General features: G+C 49.7%; 7 protein-coding genes across 7 annotated transcripts; 5 read left to right on the top strand and 2 right to left on the bottom strand.

Annotated features, from left to right (window-relative positions):
* Nucleotides 1-556: 556 nt before the first annotated feature.
* NCS57_01361400 (Lactamase-B domain-containing protein) lies at nt 557-1,735 on the bottom strand (the record flags this gene model as incomplete). The annotated part of the gene is made up of 4 exons (XM_053063243.1): nt 557-671; nt 733-1,464; nt 1,514-1,661; nt 1,711-1,735. 4 exons carry the CDS (start codon nt 1,733-1,735, stop codon nt 557-559), a joined length of 1,020 nt encoding a protein of 339 aa, XP_052906576.1.
* A 269-nt stretch (nt 1,736-2,004) lies between these two features.
* On the top strand, nt 2,005-3,661 carry NCS57_01361300 (FAD-binding-3 domain-containing protein; the record flags this gene model as incomplete). Its single annotated transcript, XM_053063242.1, has 7 exons — nt 2,005-2,517; nt 2,580-2,742; nt 2,792-2,984; nt 3,044-3,217; nt 3,264-3,456; nt 3,515-3,538; nt 3,602-3,661. 7 exons carry the CDS (start codon nt 2,005-2,007, stop codon nt 3,659-3,661), a joined length of 1,320 nt encoding a protein of 439 aa, XP_052906575.1.
* Nucleotides 3,662-4,654: 993 nt separating this feature from the next.
* On the top strand, nt 4,655-6,271 carry NCS57_01361200 (uncharacterized protein; the record flags this gene model as incomplete). The annotated part of the gene is made up of 2 exons (XM_053063241.1): nt 4,655-4,952; nt 5,007-6,271. The coding sequence occupies 2 exons, from the start codon at nt 4,655-4,657 to the stop codon at nt 6,269-6,271; spliced, it is 1,563 nt and encodes a 520-aa protein (XP_052906574.1).
* Nucleotides 6,272-7,205: 934 nt separating this feature from the next.
* NCS57_01361100 (PepX-C domain-containing protein) lies at nt 7,206-9,261 on the top strand (the record flags this gene model as incomplete). Its single annotated transcript, XM_053063240.1, has 6 exons — nt 7,206-7,494; nt 7,559-7,724; nt 7,778-8,037; nt 8,084-8,282; nt 8,332-8,485; nt 8,545-9,261. 6 exons carry the CDS (start codon nt 7,206-7,208, stop codon nt 9,259-9,261), a joined length of 1,785 nt encoding a protein of 594 aa, XP_052906573.1.
* Nucleotides 9,262-10,344: 1,083 nt separating this feature from the next.
* NCS57_01361000 (uncharacterized protein) lies at nt 10,345-12,101 on the top strand (the record flags this gene model as incomplete). Its single annotated transcript, XM_053063239.1, has 4 exons — nt 10,345-10,621; nt 10,688-10,819; nt 10,911-11,225; nt 11,278-12,101. 4 exons carry the CDS (start codon nt 10,345-10,347, stop codon nt 12,099-12,101), a joined length of 1,548 nt encoding a protein of 515 aa, XP_052906572.1.
* Nucleotides 12,102-13,996: 1,895 nt separating this feature from the next.
* NCS57_01360900 (uncharacterized protein) lies at nt 13,997-15,116 on the top strand (the record flags this gene model as incomplete). The annotated part of the gene is made up of 4 exons (XM_053063238.1): nt 13,997-14,014; nt 14,065-14,679; nt 14,736-14,867; nt 14,925-15,116. 4 exons carry the CDS (start codon nt 13,997-13,999, stop codon nt 15,114-15,116), a joined length of 957 nt encoding a protein of 318 aa, XP_052906571.1.
* A 440-nt stretch (nt 15,117-15,556) lies between these two features.
* On the bottom strand, nt 15,557-17,856 carry NCS57_01360800 (uncharacterized protein; the record flags this gene model as incomplete). The annotated part of the gene is made up of 4 exons (XM_053063237.1): nt 15,557-16,455; nt 16,521-16,667; nt 16,728-16,989; nt 17,044-17,856. The coding sequence occupies 4 exons, from the start codon at nt 17,854-17,856 to the stop codon at nt 15,557-15,559; spliced, it is 2,121 nt and encodes a 706-aa protein (XP_052906570.1).
* Nucleotides 17,857-18,175: the final 319 nt, after the last annotated feature.

Genomic DNA, 18,175 nt, shown 5'->3' with positions numbered 1-18,175 from the left:
GTGACGTATGGAATACGGAGCACTCCCGTCCCAAATCCACCACCAACAGACTTGCGGGGGCGGGGCCGCTGCGCCCTATGCAGGGCAAAGCTGTCATTTTGTTTTATCAATGTCCTGTTGAGGTGGGGTTGGACCGGTAAAGCACCCTTGTTCACCAACCACTTCCTGGGGAGCTTGGCTCGATGTGGCCGAGACAAGAGGCAACTGGCTCTCGGCATATTATGTCTGTCTTGGTATCACCGAGATGCCCCTCCCTCCCGACTGGAACGGTGGGACCATGGCATGGGCAACATGAGCTCAGAGAAATGAGAACCTCCCAAATCAATGTTACAGATGCTAAAGCCATTTATGTCTGTCGACTCAATAACATTCAGATAAATACGCGAAACCGTAACATATATGGGCTTTCAGGAGTTGCCAAGAAAGATGGACGGTCCGCAACAGCCTCCAGATCCCATTAATGCAAAGTTCCCACTTCTACTTGATGCGACTTGACATTATTGTCGAGCATGTCGAGCCAGCATAGAGTCGTGACCATATTCAAATTGCTCAGGGCTCAGTCGAAGCACTTGTAGCTCTTCCCCGGAACCAGGTCTTTGACCCTGGACTTTGTCTCTCTCTGGATAGCCTCTGTCGCGGCGTTTGTATCGACACTAAAAGGCTTCACCAAGCTGGAACCAGTCAGTAAATCTTAGCCGGTATACAGTCGATGTGGGGGGAGGAGAGGCTCACCTCTTGTCATGCAAGCACCATATGATTGTGTTCGGCTCGCCAATCCATCTGGCTTTCTTGACCAAAAACTCGGCAGCGGAGCCGTCGAATGGCCGCCCATTCAGATTCGCTCTACCCGCAACGGCGATGATGGCCACATCTGGCTGTGGCTGAAGATCTTTCAGGACTCCTTCATACCCACCGAGATGTGCGGACCAGAGAAGAGCCTTCCCGTCTGTCAAAATGTTGAACATGAGCTGCCCGCCATCATAATGAGAGAACTTGTTCTTTTCTGTGTCATTGACGTAGTCGACGAAAGCTTGTGTGTCTTGGTCGATCTGCTCCCTAGGTATCAGATCTCCTAAACGTAGAAGGCCGTGCTTCATACCAATTGTGATGTTCAGCGTACAGAAAAAGTCGGTTGAAGCACCAACATATCTGACGCCCGTGTCCATCAATTCTGGATGATCCTCTGGCATAAAGGTGTGCAGAGAGGGCCATACGTGCACAGCTGCAACTGCTAGCGAGGGATGAGGCGATTTCGGGGCTCCAGGGGGGCGTATCTCCAGTTCAACTAGTCCTTTTGTAGCTTTATCACGAATGTCTTTTGTGAAGAGAGGGATTCTTTCGCCGCCGCCAACTGGGAGAAGCTGCTCTTCGGGGACACCTGCTTCGCGCATAATGTTGATTGCTTCTCCGTTCGCAACAATCATTGCTCCCGTTCTTTTGGCAATGACATCGGAGCCGGGTAGGCTTGAGCTGTTCAGTGAACCGTACCTCTTCGGAAGGGCACTCAACATACTGGTCAAAGTGCGCATGGGAGATAAAGATGTAGTCCGCTTCTTGGACGTCTTTGAGCTCCAAGTACCGTGGCATCCTCGCCGGTTTGTCCAACCAACTGTCGAGGAAAATGGTGAGGCCATTTGTCCTAAGGCGGTAAGTCGTGGCTCCTGATTATTGTCAGCCATGTATCGAGATAATTGCGACCCCATTCCGTACCAAACCACTCCAGTGTTGCTGCCATGTTGTATGTTTATGGGTCGGCAATTACCATCCGTCTCACTCACATTGCGGATCGGCCAAAGGACATAAAGTACCAGTCGTGGGAGAATTGACCTCGCCTTGCCCTGCCACAACGTCCTCGGCGGCACCCCGCCGCATCAGATCGATCTAAATTAATCCGGTTAGAAGCATACATCGATTCCGTTTAAGTACTCGGCCCCAAGTGTTTGACAACAGCAGTAATCCTTCAGAACAGTAAGAGATTGATATCTTCGTTTACATTGATGAATCATGGCCCCTTTCAAAGTCATTATTATTGGTGCTGGGCTTAGTGGAAGCCTTCTAGCAAACGGGCTCATTCGCCATGACATCGACGTCGCTGTCTATGAACGACTAGACAGACATATCAAGCGCGAAGGATATCAGATCAGAATGGGAGGAAATGCACTAGCTGGCTTCCGTGAATGCCTGGACAAGGACCAAATCCACAGCATCGTGTCGAAATTTGGCAAATCGGGCGGCAGGATCTCTTCTGCTCCCGTCATCTATGGCAGCAACTTCAAGCCGGTTTTGGACTTCACCAAGTTTCCAGTCTACAGCAAATCAGCTCCGATTAACCGTGTCATTCTCCGGGATGCACTCGCCGACCCCGTCTATGCTGCAGGCAAGCTTCAGTACAACAAGGAATTCGAAAGATACGAAATCATTCAAGAGAAGGGGAGGGAGTTGGTCCGAGTTTGGTTCAAGGATGGTTCCTCAGACACGGGTGACATACTGATTGGAGCTGATGGAAGTCATTCCAGAGTATGCTGATAACCCACCATAACCAACCGTTTTGCTCAGAACAATTACTCACATCATAGCAGATCAACAAACAACTCGGCCTAGATAACATTCGACCACTCAAAACACACACCAACCTTGTGCTGAAAACTGATCTGCCGACATCAAGATATCTGAAAATGACGCCCGAGCTGCATCAGACGCCCGTTCTAACATTTGCGGACAACAAGTCCATGTACTTTTGCGGTAAGTGGCAAGGAACAGGGGAAAGAAAGATGAGGCTGAGAGTTGGTAGCATATCTCCCAGAGCGTAGACCAGACAAGGGAGAACAATCTAAGCCGGCAGTCGACTTCGATGACACTCTTTCGTCCTGTATGTTTGGGCTCTTCGTGCCTACCAGTACTGTTCCCGAAGGCCTGGCTACCATGCCTGCTGAACAGCAGTGGGAATTCTGCCGAAGTAGCGTGAAGGATTGGGCACCGCAATTGTAAGTAATCCTCTCTTACCCACCTACGAACTGCGCCCATGTTCTGATGATGCACCTAGTCATGAGATCCTAGACCTCATCAAGGGGACAAGCTTCTACGCATACACGCCTAGGGTAGGGACAGAGCCATCAGTCGATTGGAGAGCCAAGCTCCACGGCTCACAAGACGAAACTCTGGGCCATCCACGTGTCTGGCTAATGGGTGACGCTATCCATCCAATGCTTCCTTCACGGTAAGAATCTTGTCTACATGATAGAACCATTCTGACGAAGGAACAGAGGCATGGGCGGCAACCAAGCGTTAAGAGATACAGCGACAATCCTTCCACTCCTGGTCGGGCTTTCGCGGGATTCGGAATCCGGCAATGCACCTACCACGGAGAAAGTGACAAGACAGCTCCGGTTGTATGAGACAGAGATGATCCCCAGAGCATTCGGGTGGGTAAAGAAGAGTGGTGGCACATCTGTCGTGGTAAGTGGTTGCCGGCGAGAGAGTACACCCCGTAATGCTAGCTAACTACCTTCCAAAGCCCTTCGACACGAACAGGTTTTACGTAAGGCTTGGGTGTTGTCTGGTCGTGGCTCCATTAATGATCGTCTCATACTGGGTATCCAAGTTTGTTGCATTTGTCCGCAACAACCCCCCAGTTGACGACACGCCGGAGTTTAAGGACTAAACCTCGATCCTTAGATACTTGCCTCCTGACAATTTTAACGTGGCCAAGACGGGACTAGTTGGGCAAGCAAAGTGTCACGGCCATGGTGAACTAGCTCTGAATGACCGTCTGACTAGAGTTACGTTGTGAGCAGTATTTTGAGGCAACAGGGAGCGTTAGATTGTATTTTATTACACCGACTGGACTTGAGAGACCTATTCTAGTTTTTACCCTTCTCCAACTCTATCTAAGTAGGCACCTAGCTCGTCATCGTAGCTAGTTTCATCCATCTATTTCATCTTAACCTTTGCTTATCCGAGCTTTGCCATTCAACGACTGGAAGCTTTTAAGGTAGCCTTATTCGTACGTCAACTTCTTGACGTACGTGCCCATTCCTATCATCCGAGGCAATATGGCAGCAAGGCTATGTATGCTCTATTCGTTGTCGCTAATCACCAAGTTCTCTGTAAACAACTTCACAACTCACAGCTTACATGTATTGAGCATCTTGGCCTATCATGCAAAAAACACGCAAGGCCGTGGAGTAGAAATTCCACTTCATGACAATTGCAACTCCCGAGACCTACAGTGATTCTCAAAGACTATGGGGTGTGTGGTTCATTGCTGGCCGAGAGAGGCGGCAACTGCCATGCCACCTTCGGAGCGGCTCCGCCTCCGGAAGGACTGGGTCAGTGGCTAGCTATCTACAACTCTACCTACAAACCCCTGTACTAGGAAGTGTCATGGGCGATCGTACCCTTTCCTCCGTCGGTGATGGAGACACTCGGATAGCAAATCAGGATTCTTGTAAACTAAGTATTAGTCAGAGGCCCTCGTGTTGGGTGCCACACACTTTCCACCGTGCCCCAGCCCTGCTATGGACCTTTGCCTCGACATAAGCTTGCCTTCATCTCTATAAATTGCTGGGCCTCGAGTCGAGGAATAGACATGATAACCTCCGAGCCCTCCATTTATTATTCACGTACCTGGGCTACCTCCCAATATCTCATCAACATGAACACTATTCTGAATGAGGTCTCAGAAAGCAAGGCTTGGGTGTCAGTAACACGGATGTTGGAGCTATTGCTTCCTCCTTCCCTCCAGCCTTGGGCGGCATTCCTTGCACTCATCATCTTTGGGACTACAAGCTTCTTGGCATGGAAAATTTGCAATGCTATATACAATCTATATTTCCACCCTCTTGCGAAATTTCCTGGCCCTCGGGAGGCAGCTCTGTCACAAAACTGGATTTACAAGAGCTCGCTAGACGGGCGGATTGAACCGCTACTCGAAAAGCTTCACAATCAATACAGTATGTCTTGGGCGATTTAGGTTGCAAATTACTCTTTACTCACTGTAATCACAGACTCTCATGCTATTAGAATTGCCCCAAACGAGCTGCACATTACCGACGTAGCTTTGTACAAAACCATATACAGCCAAAATGATCCCTGGACGAAGGACGGAAACTTCTATGCCGCTTTTGGCACTCCTCACAGCGTGTTTGTTGAGACCGATCATGGTCTTCACAGACAGCGGCGGAAGCTCCTCAATCCTTTCTTCTCTCGTGCTGGCGTGCTTAATGTCCAAGGATTGATCTCGGAGAAAGCGACGACCCTGAGTGCGAGATTGAGAAAGCTGCCGCCTGGCTTTAAAGTCAATCTCTACAATGCCTTTCGCTGCCTTACTGTGGACATCATCTCAGACTATGCATCCGGCAAATGCTTGAATCAAGTCAGCACCTCGGATGATAGTTTCTTTGGAAGCTATCTGGAGGCATTCGACGCCATGGCGGATCTCACTTGGGACATGTGCTATCAGCCACTCGTGCGTGCATTTGTTGCATGGACGCCAGCCTTCATCGCAAAGCGGCTGAGCAAGGAGGCACAAGCATTCAATCGATTGCAGGCGGCAAACACTGCAGCGCTGCAGGCCTACAGGGCCAAGCGAGATGTCGAAAGGCCTGTGGTTTACTCTGCATTGGACAGCTGTACCGAGGTCGAGGCAGTAGCTGAAGCTACAGATATTCTTGCTGCAGGTTCTGATACAACGGCCTACAGCCTAACGGTTGGCCTGTGGCATATCATGAACAGCAAGTCTATCAAGGAGGAGCTTGCGGAAGCTCTCCGCGAGAACATGCCTGACCCGGAGGCAATCCCCAGCCTTCCGACTCTTGAGAAAATACCCATCCTTACAGCCACTGTCAAGGAATGTGTGCGAATTGCGAGCCCGGTCCCCGGGAGATTACCTCGCGTCGTGCCCGACCATGCCACACTTTTCGTGGATGGCAAGAGAGTGCCCGCAGGAACCATCGTTGGCATGTCTGCATACACAATGCATAGAAATGAAGAGCTTTGGGGTCCCCGCGCCAGTGAGTTTGATCCTCACCGTTGGCTCACTGCTGAAGGCGCGGCGATGGAGCAGAACATGGTCTCCTTTTCCAAGGGGCGACGTAGCTGCATCGGCCAGCCTCTCGCTCTTGCAGAAATTCATGTTGTTCTAGCATATCTATTTCGCAACTTCGATTTTGAGCTTGCGCCAGGCTCTGCAACAGCGGATGCGTGCGATAGGTTTACTGCAATGGTAAGAAAACCAGGAGTTCTCGCTTATGTCAGGCCTCGTGAGAAGTGAGAAGCGGCAAATGGGTCGAGGGGAGAGAGCAATCAAGGATAGCAGCAAGAGCTCTGAGATGAAATCATATCTTATTGATCGGATGGGAGAACCCCAGTATCGGAGTATGATAGCTAAGCTTGGGCGACCAGCCAACCAGACATGTCTTTCAGCTTTTGTGCCATTTGTGGCCAACCCTATGTGGAGTAGTAGTTAGTTATTGAGGAGCAAAGACGCTCAACTTTTAGCAAACAGCTTGAGTGTGCGCCCAAGAGTGTATGTAAGGCGACCGAAAGACAAGGCTTCTTCTTTGGTTGCTCTACAACCTTTGATAAGTGCCGGTGTTGTAAAACCTATCTGTTAAAATCCTACCATGTCGTTGAATGATTCAAAGACTGAAGCTGCGCTCTGACTCTTCCACTGGCTTACAGCGAAGTCTTTGCCACGTGCCCGTTACCTTCTTTGACCATGGGGAGAGAAACCAACCAGCCAGCACACCAGCGACGCAAAACCCAATCGCCTTGGTTACGACGCGTTCAAGTGCCGGCTCTGCTGGCTGAGGCTCCCATTTTCGCAATTCCCGGCGGGGCCGACCGAACATAATGCCGAGAACAATGAGGCGGAGCCGCTCCGATCCAACTAGTTTTGCCACAGTACGGATGTGGGAGGGCGTCCGTGGATGATCCCCGTCAGTCAGGCCTGCCATACACCCGAAGTTACATAAAGCGTCACTGATCTTGAGGATACATTATAAGGGATGAATACTGAAGAACAAGTCCTATGCAGACCCGAATCAGGCAGTTTATCTTTATTGTTTGTGTGCCGCACTTCCATTTACCGCCACCAAGTTTCTTAGTGTTGGGATAAACAAGTCAACTGTGGGTGGTGATCACGACTTCGCATGCATCTTGGATGTGGATTAGGCTGACAATACACTTTCTTGAACATAGACAAGATGGCCATGAGAATCGGTGGACTTGATGTCCTATACAAGAAAGCTCTCCCTCTTTCGGATCCAGCTGCCAATTTCGATGGATTGAAGCCTTCCAAGCAGGTCCTACCCAAGGGATTCAGGAAGACCCCAGCGAACAGAGAGTTCTCCGGCCCAACCATCTGGGAGAGAGATGTCGCCGTGCCGATGCGTGATGGTATCATCCTCCGCGCTGACATCTTTCGCCCTGCAGGCACTGATGAGAAGGTACCTTGCATTCTCGTCTGGAGCCCATATGGCAAGTCATCTCAAGGTATGGTGCCGCGAATCTGGTTGTCTGAGTGTGCTGCAATGTCTGACCACGCATCAACTCACAGGACGTTTGTCGATGGCTGTCGTTCAGGGCAATGCAGGTGTCCCAGAATCCGAACTCTCAGGATTCCAGAGCTTCGAGGCGCCAGACCCGGCTGAATGGGTTCCTCATGGCTATGCAATTGCAAATGTCAACGCTCGGGGAGTTCTTGGGTCGGAAGGGAGACACAGGTACACGATATAGTGGTGTTACGAATCTGGCCTTTACAGCTAACTATGTTTAGATGGCACGGAGTCGGTGAAGGTCAGGATGGTCACGACACCATCGAATTTCTTGGTACGCGAGAATGGTGTGATGGTAATGTTGCCATGATGGGAAATTCGTGGTTGGCGACTGCGCAATGGTTCATTGCCGCCGAGCGACCACCACATTTGACATGCATGCTTCCGCTTGAAGGGCTAAGCGATGTATATCGGGAAACTCTGTGCCGTGGAGGAGTCCCATTCAAGCCTTTCTGGGCCTTCCTGATGACCACCTTTTTCAGTAAGTTCAAAGGGAACAGCATGCCTGGCTTGGAATTCGCTAACAGGATCCCAAGGTGATGAGGAGCAGGAGGACGTCATCTCAATGATCGAGAAGTACCCTCTTATGAATGAGTACTGGGAGGATAAGCGTGGCAAAGCTCATCTAATCGAAGTCCCAACCTATGTGCTAGCGAGTATGTCTACTTTGCTACATACCGAAGGATCAACTCGATGCTATGAAGAGATTCCCCATGATAAGAAATGGTACGTCTTTCACCCCCAGTCCTGCGAATTGTCACTTACTTGCAGCCAGGCTCAGATTGCACGGAACACAGGAATGGCATGACTTGTATCAAAAAGACTCGGTCGCAGATTTCAAGAAGTTTCTTGATTTCTATATGAAAGGCATTCAAAACGACTGGGAAAGCACTCCAAGAGTACGAGCGACCTTTCTACGATATAACCAAGTAAGCCGCCCCCCTAAGTCTTTGTGTACCAGCATGATTGGGGCTGACAATTAAAAAAGCCTCCTATTGAAAACCTACCGTTCTCTAGCTGGCCAGTTCTGGAAGCCAAGTATGAGAAGTTCTTTTTCTCAGACAATGCCAAGCTTGCTGCCAGATCACCACCGACCAAGGCTACCGTGTCCTTCCTAGGTGATGCTCCAGCCATGCAGATGGACAATGACCCCGAAGAGGTTGTGTTTGAATACACATTCGAGCAGAAAACGAGACTTCTAGGAACTTCCAAGGCTGTGCTGTACATGTCATGCCCAGACCACGACGATTTTGACGTCTTTGTCCAGCTGAGAAAGGCGGATAAGGACGGAAATATCTTGACGCACATTAACATTCCTATCAAGGACCTTGGCGTTGCGTCAGGAAAGGATGTTGGGGATATCAATCCGCTCAAGTTCCTGGGACCTGCGGGAGTTTTGAGGGCAAGTCATCGCGCTATTGACCCGATCCTTTCAGAGCCTCATCGACTCCATCACGATCACACAAAGCAAGACAAAGTTCCTCCTGGTGAGATTGTGAGACTTGATATCCCTATCTGGGTCGCTGCGATTGAGTTCGATGCGGGCGAGAAGTTGATGGTCAAGGTTGCAGGACATGAGATGCGGTTGGCCGAGTTCGAACCTCTACGGGGACAATTTCATACAGACAACAGAGGCAGGCAGGTTGTACACTTCGGTGGGGAGTTTGACAGCCATGTTGAGATTCCTTTTGTGCCTGTTTCTTAGCCTTTTTTGACTTGATATTCTACATATAGCATGTGAAACTCAGGAACAAGCTCATAAATTTACAACCCTCTTTGTTGTGTTATAACACTGAGCACCATCATGCACTCCTTTTATTGAAAACGGAATGTCTTCCTTTCATTCAGTGCTTACTCTGGCCGATATTTTGGGTCGCATAGGGCTCGTGAGTTATACAAAGATGACCTTGGCATCGGGACTTGAGGAAAAGCTTGCATGGCACTAGAGCAACACGGACAAGGAAAAGCGATAATTCCAATAGGCCTAAAGAAGATGAAAAGCCCCGCAAGTATCTCCTTGAGTACATCAAGACTTTGTAAGGTCATGGGCCCCGTATAAGTGTAGTAATAACATAGGTACGAGAGAGGTATGGATAAGTAAAACACGATATAAAAGTATTTTAAAGATAGTCATAAGCTTTTATTTAATTCCTAGGCAGCCAATCGGTGAATTTAATTAAATTAATATAATTACAGCAGAGAATAACTACCGCGAGTAGCCAGCCGATTTTACCTGATGGTTTGTTGTTAACCCGGGCATCTTACGACGGGTGCAGGCAATATGATGTTGCGATATGGGACAAACGGAATTGTTGGGACCTGTAACACTATAGAAAATAGACGGGAATTAAAGTACCTCTTAAGATTTGCTCTATTTTCATCCGGTCAGACCCCTATCGTGGCCTCACGAAGCCCTAGCGCACTCAAGGAGATCTTCCAGGGCATTCGATGAAAAGCCGCCATCCTTGACAACCTAAGACCCCTTCACGAGGAATCTGCGGGGTGCGGGGAAATTCCGTACCCCACGGCGACTCGGATACCATCGATCTGCAAGGATATTTTGAAGGGATGGCATGCTCCGTCCGCTGCCGCCGCCGCCGCCGCCCCCTCACCGTCCCCCACCGCTCCCCGCCTGCATCCTAAGTTAGCCTTTCCATTGGATTACGAAAAGGTGCTTTCTGGAGTTAGGGATCGTCCGGTAAATCTATATGAGCCTGTCGTCTGCTCGCCATGAACTCGCCATCATACTTGACCGAGTTCACACTATAAAAGTTCATTTCATCACATGATGCCTGCCTCAATCCTCCTCCAGCAAGGGACCGTGTTGACACACGACGACGATGACCATGTTATCCCTTTGTATGAGACCGACGTTCTCATCCGCGGTGACATCATTGCTGCGGTTGGCAAAGACCTCGAATCAACTCTGGATGGCGATGTCAACGTTGTCGATTGCCGGGGAAAGATTATTTCCCCAGGCTACGTTGACACTCATCACCATGTTTGGCAGACACAGTTGAAAGGACGGCACGCCGAGGAAGGACTGATCGCATACATGGTCACGGGTAGGATACCTTCTTTATCGACTGATCTGCCCCCGCGATTGCTAACGTTGCTTCTTCACTGATTAGGCAACATGATGTCGTATGCATATACACCTCAAGACATGTATTGGGGCCAGCTCTCCGGCTGCCTTGAGGCCATGAATGCCGGCACCACAACGGTTCTGGATCATTCTCATGCTGGCTATTCAGCCGAACACGGTAAGTTGTACCGCCGCGAGCATCGCAGATGGTCCATATTCTCGATAACTCTTTCTTCTTGTCCCACCTCGCTGACAGGTCATGAACGCAGTATCTTCTGCCGTGGATGCAACGACAGACTCTGGTATCCGCTCCATCTTCGCATATGCCATTCCAGTCCGCATTGCGAAGTGGGATCAGTCGTCTTGCGTGATCAATGAGGATCTCATGGCCGAATGGGCGTTTTCTCAAATCGAACAACTGGCCAGCAAATACAACAACTCGGAATCCACTGATCGTATTGAGATAGGCTACGGCTTCGATTGGTGGTTTTTGCCCAAGGAGGTGTGTGGCACCATTTTCAGGAGACTGAGAAAGAGTGGTGTAAGACTTGTGACGAGCCACGTGGGCAAGAGTGGTTTCCAAGGTAACACTCTTGAGCTTGAAAGTCATGGATATACAACTAAATCCTTCTGCAGGCATGCAAATTGATGTGTCTAAGCTCGATGCTTATGGCGTGCTTGGAGCTCCATATCCACCCACAGAGAAGACACCCGAATTGCCATTCTTTGTCTTGAGTCATTGCAACGGCTATTCAAGCGACGAACTATCCGTGTTGGCAAGAACTGGCACTTCCATATCGAGCACACCGGACACTGAGGCACAAATGGGCATAGGATATCCAGTCGCATTGCATCCTTCACTGAACACGAGTGAGAGGACAGCAAATGTCGGTCTGGGCATAGATTGTCATTCAATCGTTCCAAGCAGCATCATCCTCCAGGCTCGTGCTCTTTTACACCTGACACGAGTCGAGCACAACTCCCACATTACGGCGGCGGGTAAATTTCCCACATGGAATGTCAGGAATACCTCCGAAGACGCCTTCAACATCGCCACTATCAGAGGTGCCAGGAGCCTCGGTTTGGATGGAGAGATCGGGAGCATCAAGGTCGGGAAGAAAGCTGATATAGTTATATTCGATGCCTCCAACAGTGTGGGCATGTTGTCCGCCGCAGACTACGACCCGGTCGTTGCGATAGTGCGATTCAGCGAAGCGGCCGATATCGATACTGTTATTGTGGACGGCATTGTACGAAAGCGTGGTGGAAGGCTGGTTGATGTGAAGACCAGTGCTACGAAAGGATCGGTCATGTCGTGGCAAGAGGTAGCCCAGCATGTTAGACGCAGTCAAGGAGAGATACAGGCAAGGATAGGCGACCTGAGCATTGAGAAGGGAAAGGAAACGCTGTTCAACACTTTCCGTACGGATCCGTCAACACTAGCTGACGCAACGGTATGATCAAATGCGCAAACGTTCAGGATAGAGGCAACTAGTATGGGTCGCTACTCCCAGTCATTCAAATCAATCTGTTCAAGCCAATAGGTGCTGCTTTCCACCAACTGAGGCCTAACTACCGGCAAAATAACTGGCCAAGACGGGGATCGTTACATTAATCACTTCTCAGCCGCTCATCTCCACAAGCCCTGGAACACATTCTGCCGAAAACTTGAGGAATTGTAGTCCCTGAAGCGATAGGGCCGCTGCTACCGTGGTCCAGCTATTTAGATCAGGCGAGCAAGATGACGGCATACTTCTTTGCAAGGCACCTTTTTTGTCTTCTTCTCAACTGTAGCACACTGAATACATACTCTTTCATTCTATGACATGTCAATTCGCTCGTTGTCGTGAACCCTTGTGAAGAGACAGCGCATTTAAACCAAGACCTGGTCCAAAAGGAGAATAGTAATACACACAAGCCATTATTAAAAGCCAGTCCTCCCATGGTTCCGGTGCCTCAAAGTGCCAAGTTCTCGCCCACGTTACAGTTCTCAAAGGGATGTGTGGGTGACAAATGGCAGACGTGGCTGAGGAAATAAGTTACCGTTTGAGGCTAGGATCCAGATGAGAGTGAATGACCACAACCAGCTTCAACTTTGCGACCAACAAAGTTGGTGATCTTGTTGGGACCGTCAGGGAAGAGGCATGCTTCTTTCACACTGCCGTACTCCGGATGCGATACTAGATGTGACCAAGGAAGGCATTGGCTGGCCAAAGTGAGTACCATGCATGCATGTCCGGCAGGCCTCTTTGAGGAGTCTGTGGGGAACCTCCGTACCCCGCGGCAGACACTTGGATAGGATATGACCTGCAGGACTAGTTGAACAAATGGGAACGGCCCGTAGGTGCCGAGTATATTTCCTAAAGCGAGCGTTGATCCCCACCCCCACCCCCGCGTCAAGTGCTTCCATCTGCTTCAGGGGACGGATTACGATGGAGGGAATCTCCGCAATCTGGTGCGACGTCATGCGGTCGCAGTGTTACTTGTGTCTCACCTTTCAGGGCCACCACAGTAATCCTACGGCATCTATTACGGGTTACCTGCACCCATACGCCGAAGAACAACAAGGGCGATAAGAGTCGTCGCCTCACTCGCCTATTGCGACGGTGGTGGCTTCTTTCCTTTTCTTTTTTCATCATACTCTTGCTCTTTTCAAGGTTTGCACAATGCTGCTTGCTTCGATCCTCGAGGGGGCTTCCCGCGCGCCCATCTGGTCGATTCCTCTGGCGGTCTTATCGGTATTGCTGCTCAGACGCATCATCCCGGTCCTGCGAGATCCTCTAAGAGACCAGCCAGGCCCTCTTCTTGCGAGATTCACTCGGTTGTGGCTTTTTTGGCAATATGCAAGTGGGAATTATCACAAGACAAATCTCGAGCTCCATAAGAAATACGGTACTTGTCTTAGCAATCAGTTATCGAAACACAAAGTAGCCAAATCTTGCTGATCAACATTCCTCTTGCACAGGCCCTATCGTCCGAATCGCTCCTGGTCAATATAGTATTGATAGTCCTGAGGCAGGCAAGACCATATATGGCCATGGGAGTCATTTTGTCAAGGTGCCTTCGTCTTGTTCCGGGCACATGCCCACTGAGTCCAATGCTGACGGTCCATTAGACAGATTGGTATTTGCCATGGGGTCATCCGGTCCAACGAAATCTATTCAGTGAGACGGATCCGAAAGCCCACGCTAACCTTCGACGCCAAGTCGCAAATGTGTACTCCATGTCAAGCATGGTGTCATATGAACCTTGCGTGGACGAATGTACCGATATTTTATGTCGTCGGTTCTCAGAGTTCTCTACCACAAGCCAGGTAGTTGATCTGGCGCGCTGGTTTCAATGTTACGCATTCGATATGATCGGCAAAATTACTGTAGGCATACTCCCATTAATCTCTGTTTAGCCCCATACTGACTTGACGAGTTTTCGAAAAGATTCGGGTTCCTCGATGCTGGCAAGGACCCTGAAGGAATCATGGAGGTACTTGACTCTGCTGCCCAGTTTTCAAGTGCGATTGGTGTTTACGCATTTGTTTTCCCTTACCTTATGAGCCTGGTACACTACCTCTCATGGAGCAAGGAAGTCAAAGGACCTGCGGTCATTGGTAAGTATGCTGCGGACCAAGTGGAAGCAAGGCGCAGTGAAGACATTTCACATGACGGACCGCAAGACTTTATTACAAAGCTACTCCAGGCGCAAAGAGGGCGACCGGAAGCAGTGACTGACGATGCCATTCGACTCTCAAGTGGCGCCAATATCGCAGCGGGATCAGACACTACTTCAATCACAATGAGCGCCATCATCTACAATCTATGCAAGCACCCAAAAGTCTTGGAGAATCTTCGAACAGAGCTCAAGGACAACGAAGCTACTGGGTCTATATCAAGTCCTATTACTTTCCGAGAAGCCCAGGGGCTGCCTTATTTACAGGCTGTTATCAAGGAGAGCCTCCGGCTTCACCCAGCTACTGGGTTCACAATGCCCAGATCTGTTCCTCCGGGTGGGAAGCAATTGGCCGGTAGTTATTTTCCTGAAGGAGTGAAGCCGCCCATTTGTTTGTTCTTGCAGGGTAATGTGCTAACGTGATCTTTTAGACAATTGTCGGTATCAACTCCTGGGTCGCCCATCATAATGAAGATATATTCGGTCACGATGCGATGAATTTCCGACCAGAGCGATGGCTAGACTCTAAACAAACCAGCCGCATGGAGGGATATTTCTTCAGTGTAAGTGAGGTTTAGAATGAAACCTTGAATGCGCCGCAGACCTAACGATGGAGACAGTTTGGCCAGGGCTCGCGCACGTGCATTGGTAAGAACATCAGCTTACTGGAAATCTCCAAAGCGGTTCCGCGGCTTGTCCAGAACTTCGACTTCGAGTTGGAAAACGGTGACAGTTGGCATTGCGTTAATCATTGGTTTGTGAAGCCTACAAACTTTCGATGTATCGTGAAAGAGAGGGGGAGGGGTGCTTGATGAGCAGATGAGTCTCGGCAAGGAAAACGTCAGTGTAGCAAGAGACCAATGCACTGGGCGAGATCTAGTGAATTTGATACAAAGGTGGATGCGTATGAGAGTTGAGAATGTTGATCGTATTTTCAGCTTGTGCAACTTGACTCGTAATAAACATCACGTCCAGTACCTTAGCCTGAGATTCTGCCAAAAGGTATGACTATGTTGCGCGTTGAAACGACCACTACGAAGGCTGAGCATATATCGCGCAACCATTTCGGCTTACCTGTGTCGGGGAGGAGACTGCTGGCCATGGTGGAGGTGTTGCATGACTACCTAGTGAAAGAGAGAAAAGAAAAGGCACGCAAAAAATGCATTATACGTTTATTATAAATATTCAAGAAAGCGGAATAACTGGTCCGTTTTATTGACACAAGTTTGATATCATCACCCTAGCCTAAGCATTAAAACGATGGTGATAAACCACGGCACACCTGCATGACAGCCTTTGCGATGCCGCCTGCAAGATTTGCCGTACCAGTTTGAGGAATCAGGCATCTATGTAACTCCTCCAGGACCCGATTGGGACGCTCCCCGGGATTCAGGTTGCCAATGCCCGTTACATGGACATTCCCGTTGAACCCATGCTCAATCCAAGCATTCCGCTCATCCTCTTTCGTCAGTCGATCGAGGCGCAATGCTTTCTGGTTTTCAATCATATTTTCGGAAGATGACGGTTGAATTGTTTTGCTGTCGGCATGCTTGAGATATGCCCAGATATATATAGCCCCCGTAAGGAAGCACAGGGGTTCCCAGAGTGTCATATGCCGTCGAGAGTGCAGAGTACCGAATAGGGTAGCGGCATGCCAAAGGCATGTACGTACCGTTGGTTGGTGGTCATGGAGCCATAACTTGAAGTCACGTTCGGCTATATCCACATATGTTTGGCTCGCTTGCCACCCTGTTAATGCGTAGAGTCCCTTGAGGCGAACATGGCGTATGATGTGAACTTCGTGATACATGCAAGCCTCCATGATGGAGAGATCGCTGGCGAACGGATGGACTGTAAAGTTGGGTTGGAGGAGATTGAAGTCAGCGTCCATAGCCTTGAGGCGATTCTGAAGGCGAAAAGGCGTGTCTCTTTCGAGGGATGGTTGAGTTGGGGTCCGGCTGCGTGCCAGTGATGAGGGATTCGATATCCCTTCCGCCAACCATGATTTTGTTCTGAGAAGCTCCATGTTCTCCTCAACGAACAATGTTGCTGTAAAGAGGAGTCGGAGGAACCCATCTGCTTCCGGTACAATCTCTTGCATGGAGTCGGCATCGTAGAGAACCTTTTTTAGTGACTTTTTCGATGCCTGACCTGCAAAAGAGGTTGGTGACGCGTAAGTTTGCGCGCAACGACTAGTATTCAAGGGAATCACATACCACCGGGCCGCTTGCCAAGAACTGATTCCCAGTCTGATCGAGTAACTGCACTCCATGCGCTTCCTTGCTCCGGTAAAGGGACATCAATGTCTTCAAGGTTCATGAGAGGGCGCATGCCGAAGAAAATTTGGCTCAAGCATTCGAAAACTGAAGCCAAGAAGGTTAGTGTCCCATTATGAGGAACAAAGTAAGCACTCCGATACTTACGCCAAGCGCTGTATATGAGCCAATAATTACTCTGAGTAGCAACCCAAGTCTCCCACCTCAGGCCATCGGCACTTGCCGGCTGAGCATCGTCAGGCAACCATGTCATTGTAGTAATTCGGTTATGGCATAGAGTCGTCAGGATGCTTCGTTCAAAGCACATGTTGGTCAATTGGGGTTGAGATCCGCCAAACGCCAATGAAATGTGATGCAGAAGAACGCTTTGGGAGAAAGTCAGCTCTCCTTCTTTCGGTGACTTCGGTCGCTGATCTCGTAAGTTCTTGTTAAGAAGTAAGGAATGGGGTAAGGGCTGTCTTACGTTTTGTAGAATAGCATCACGATGGAGAACCAGCATGGCCGACATATACAGTTCCATGGTGTCTGCAGTGGCATATCGTGCGCCAACAGCAGCTATCCCTACATGAAGAATCCAGGATGTGTCTGGTTGTGCGAGGGCCGAAGGGTGGATGAAAGGCCAGCTCGGGTGGAAATGCTCAAAGTATAATTGTATGAAGGCGTTGAATGCCGAGAAGGGCAAAAATGTAGGCACCAACGCACCAGTCAGTTCTTGATGGTCGTGAATAGAGTAGAAGAACTCGGACGCCTTCTGATGGGCTTGCTGCAGTAGATTCGTATGGGGGATGTGGCAGTAGATCCCACTGAATGATGCCTGTAGTTGATCGGACTGGACGTCTGGGAATACGTAAGGTTTCGGCGGCACAACATGATCATGAATTTGTTGGGATGGTGGTCCCCCCGTCGATTCGCTTTGACATCCCTCCTCGAACTGTGTCACTTCTGGACTAATCTGTGTGGGGGGAGACAGCGCAGACCTCGGGTGGTTCCTCGGCATGTTTGTTGAGGGATACGGAAGAGATGAGGTAAAATCAAAGGCATAGAAGGAGAGGCTCGGAAGGTCAACCAATGCAAGAGAATCGAGGACCATGCCAGGGAGTGGTTCTGAAGTGATAGATGTATCGACATTGTCGACACCGTCTTGGTCCGAACGAGGATTCTGAGGCTCAGAGTCAATGGGAGCATAGCCAACAAACTCAGAAGCGCCCGGTAGAATTGAAGAGTCCAAAAATGCTTGTTCGCTGTCCGCGATTGGGTAGGAAACAACATCATCCATGTTTGGTGCCGTCTGGTGCCTTTGGGGTGTAGATAGCGATACGGGCACATCGTCCACTGGCGGGTGAGTAGTCACGCTTCGGCATGTCATGGATTCTGTGGAGGTACTAGAGGCCGATAGATCCTGTTGGCTGTGTCTGTGGTTCGGGCCATAAGCACAGGTTGCCTGCCTCTTTTGGCAACGGCCACAAGGTTGTTGACCGTCGCACGCCTGCTTGGCTTTGGCACAACTTGTGCAGGCAGCCTGCCTGCCTTTTGATCTTGCCACTGATTCATCATAGCTTTGGATGGCACTCTGGCCATGCATGGCCAAATGTCTT

The sequence above is a fragment of the Fusarium keratoplasticum genome, chromosome 12 (assembly GCF_025433545.1).
Source record: "Fusarium keratoplasticum isolate Fu6.1 chromosome 12, whole genome shotgun sequence".
NCBI classification, from domain to species: domain Eukaryota; kingdom Fungi; phylum Ascomycota; class Sordariomycetes; order Hypocreales; family Nectriaceae; genus Fusarium; species Fusarium keratoplasticum.
This window is presented reverse-complemented; position numbering and strand designations above follow the sequence as displayed.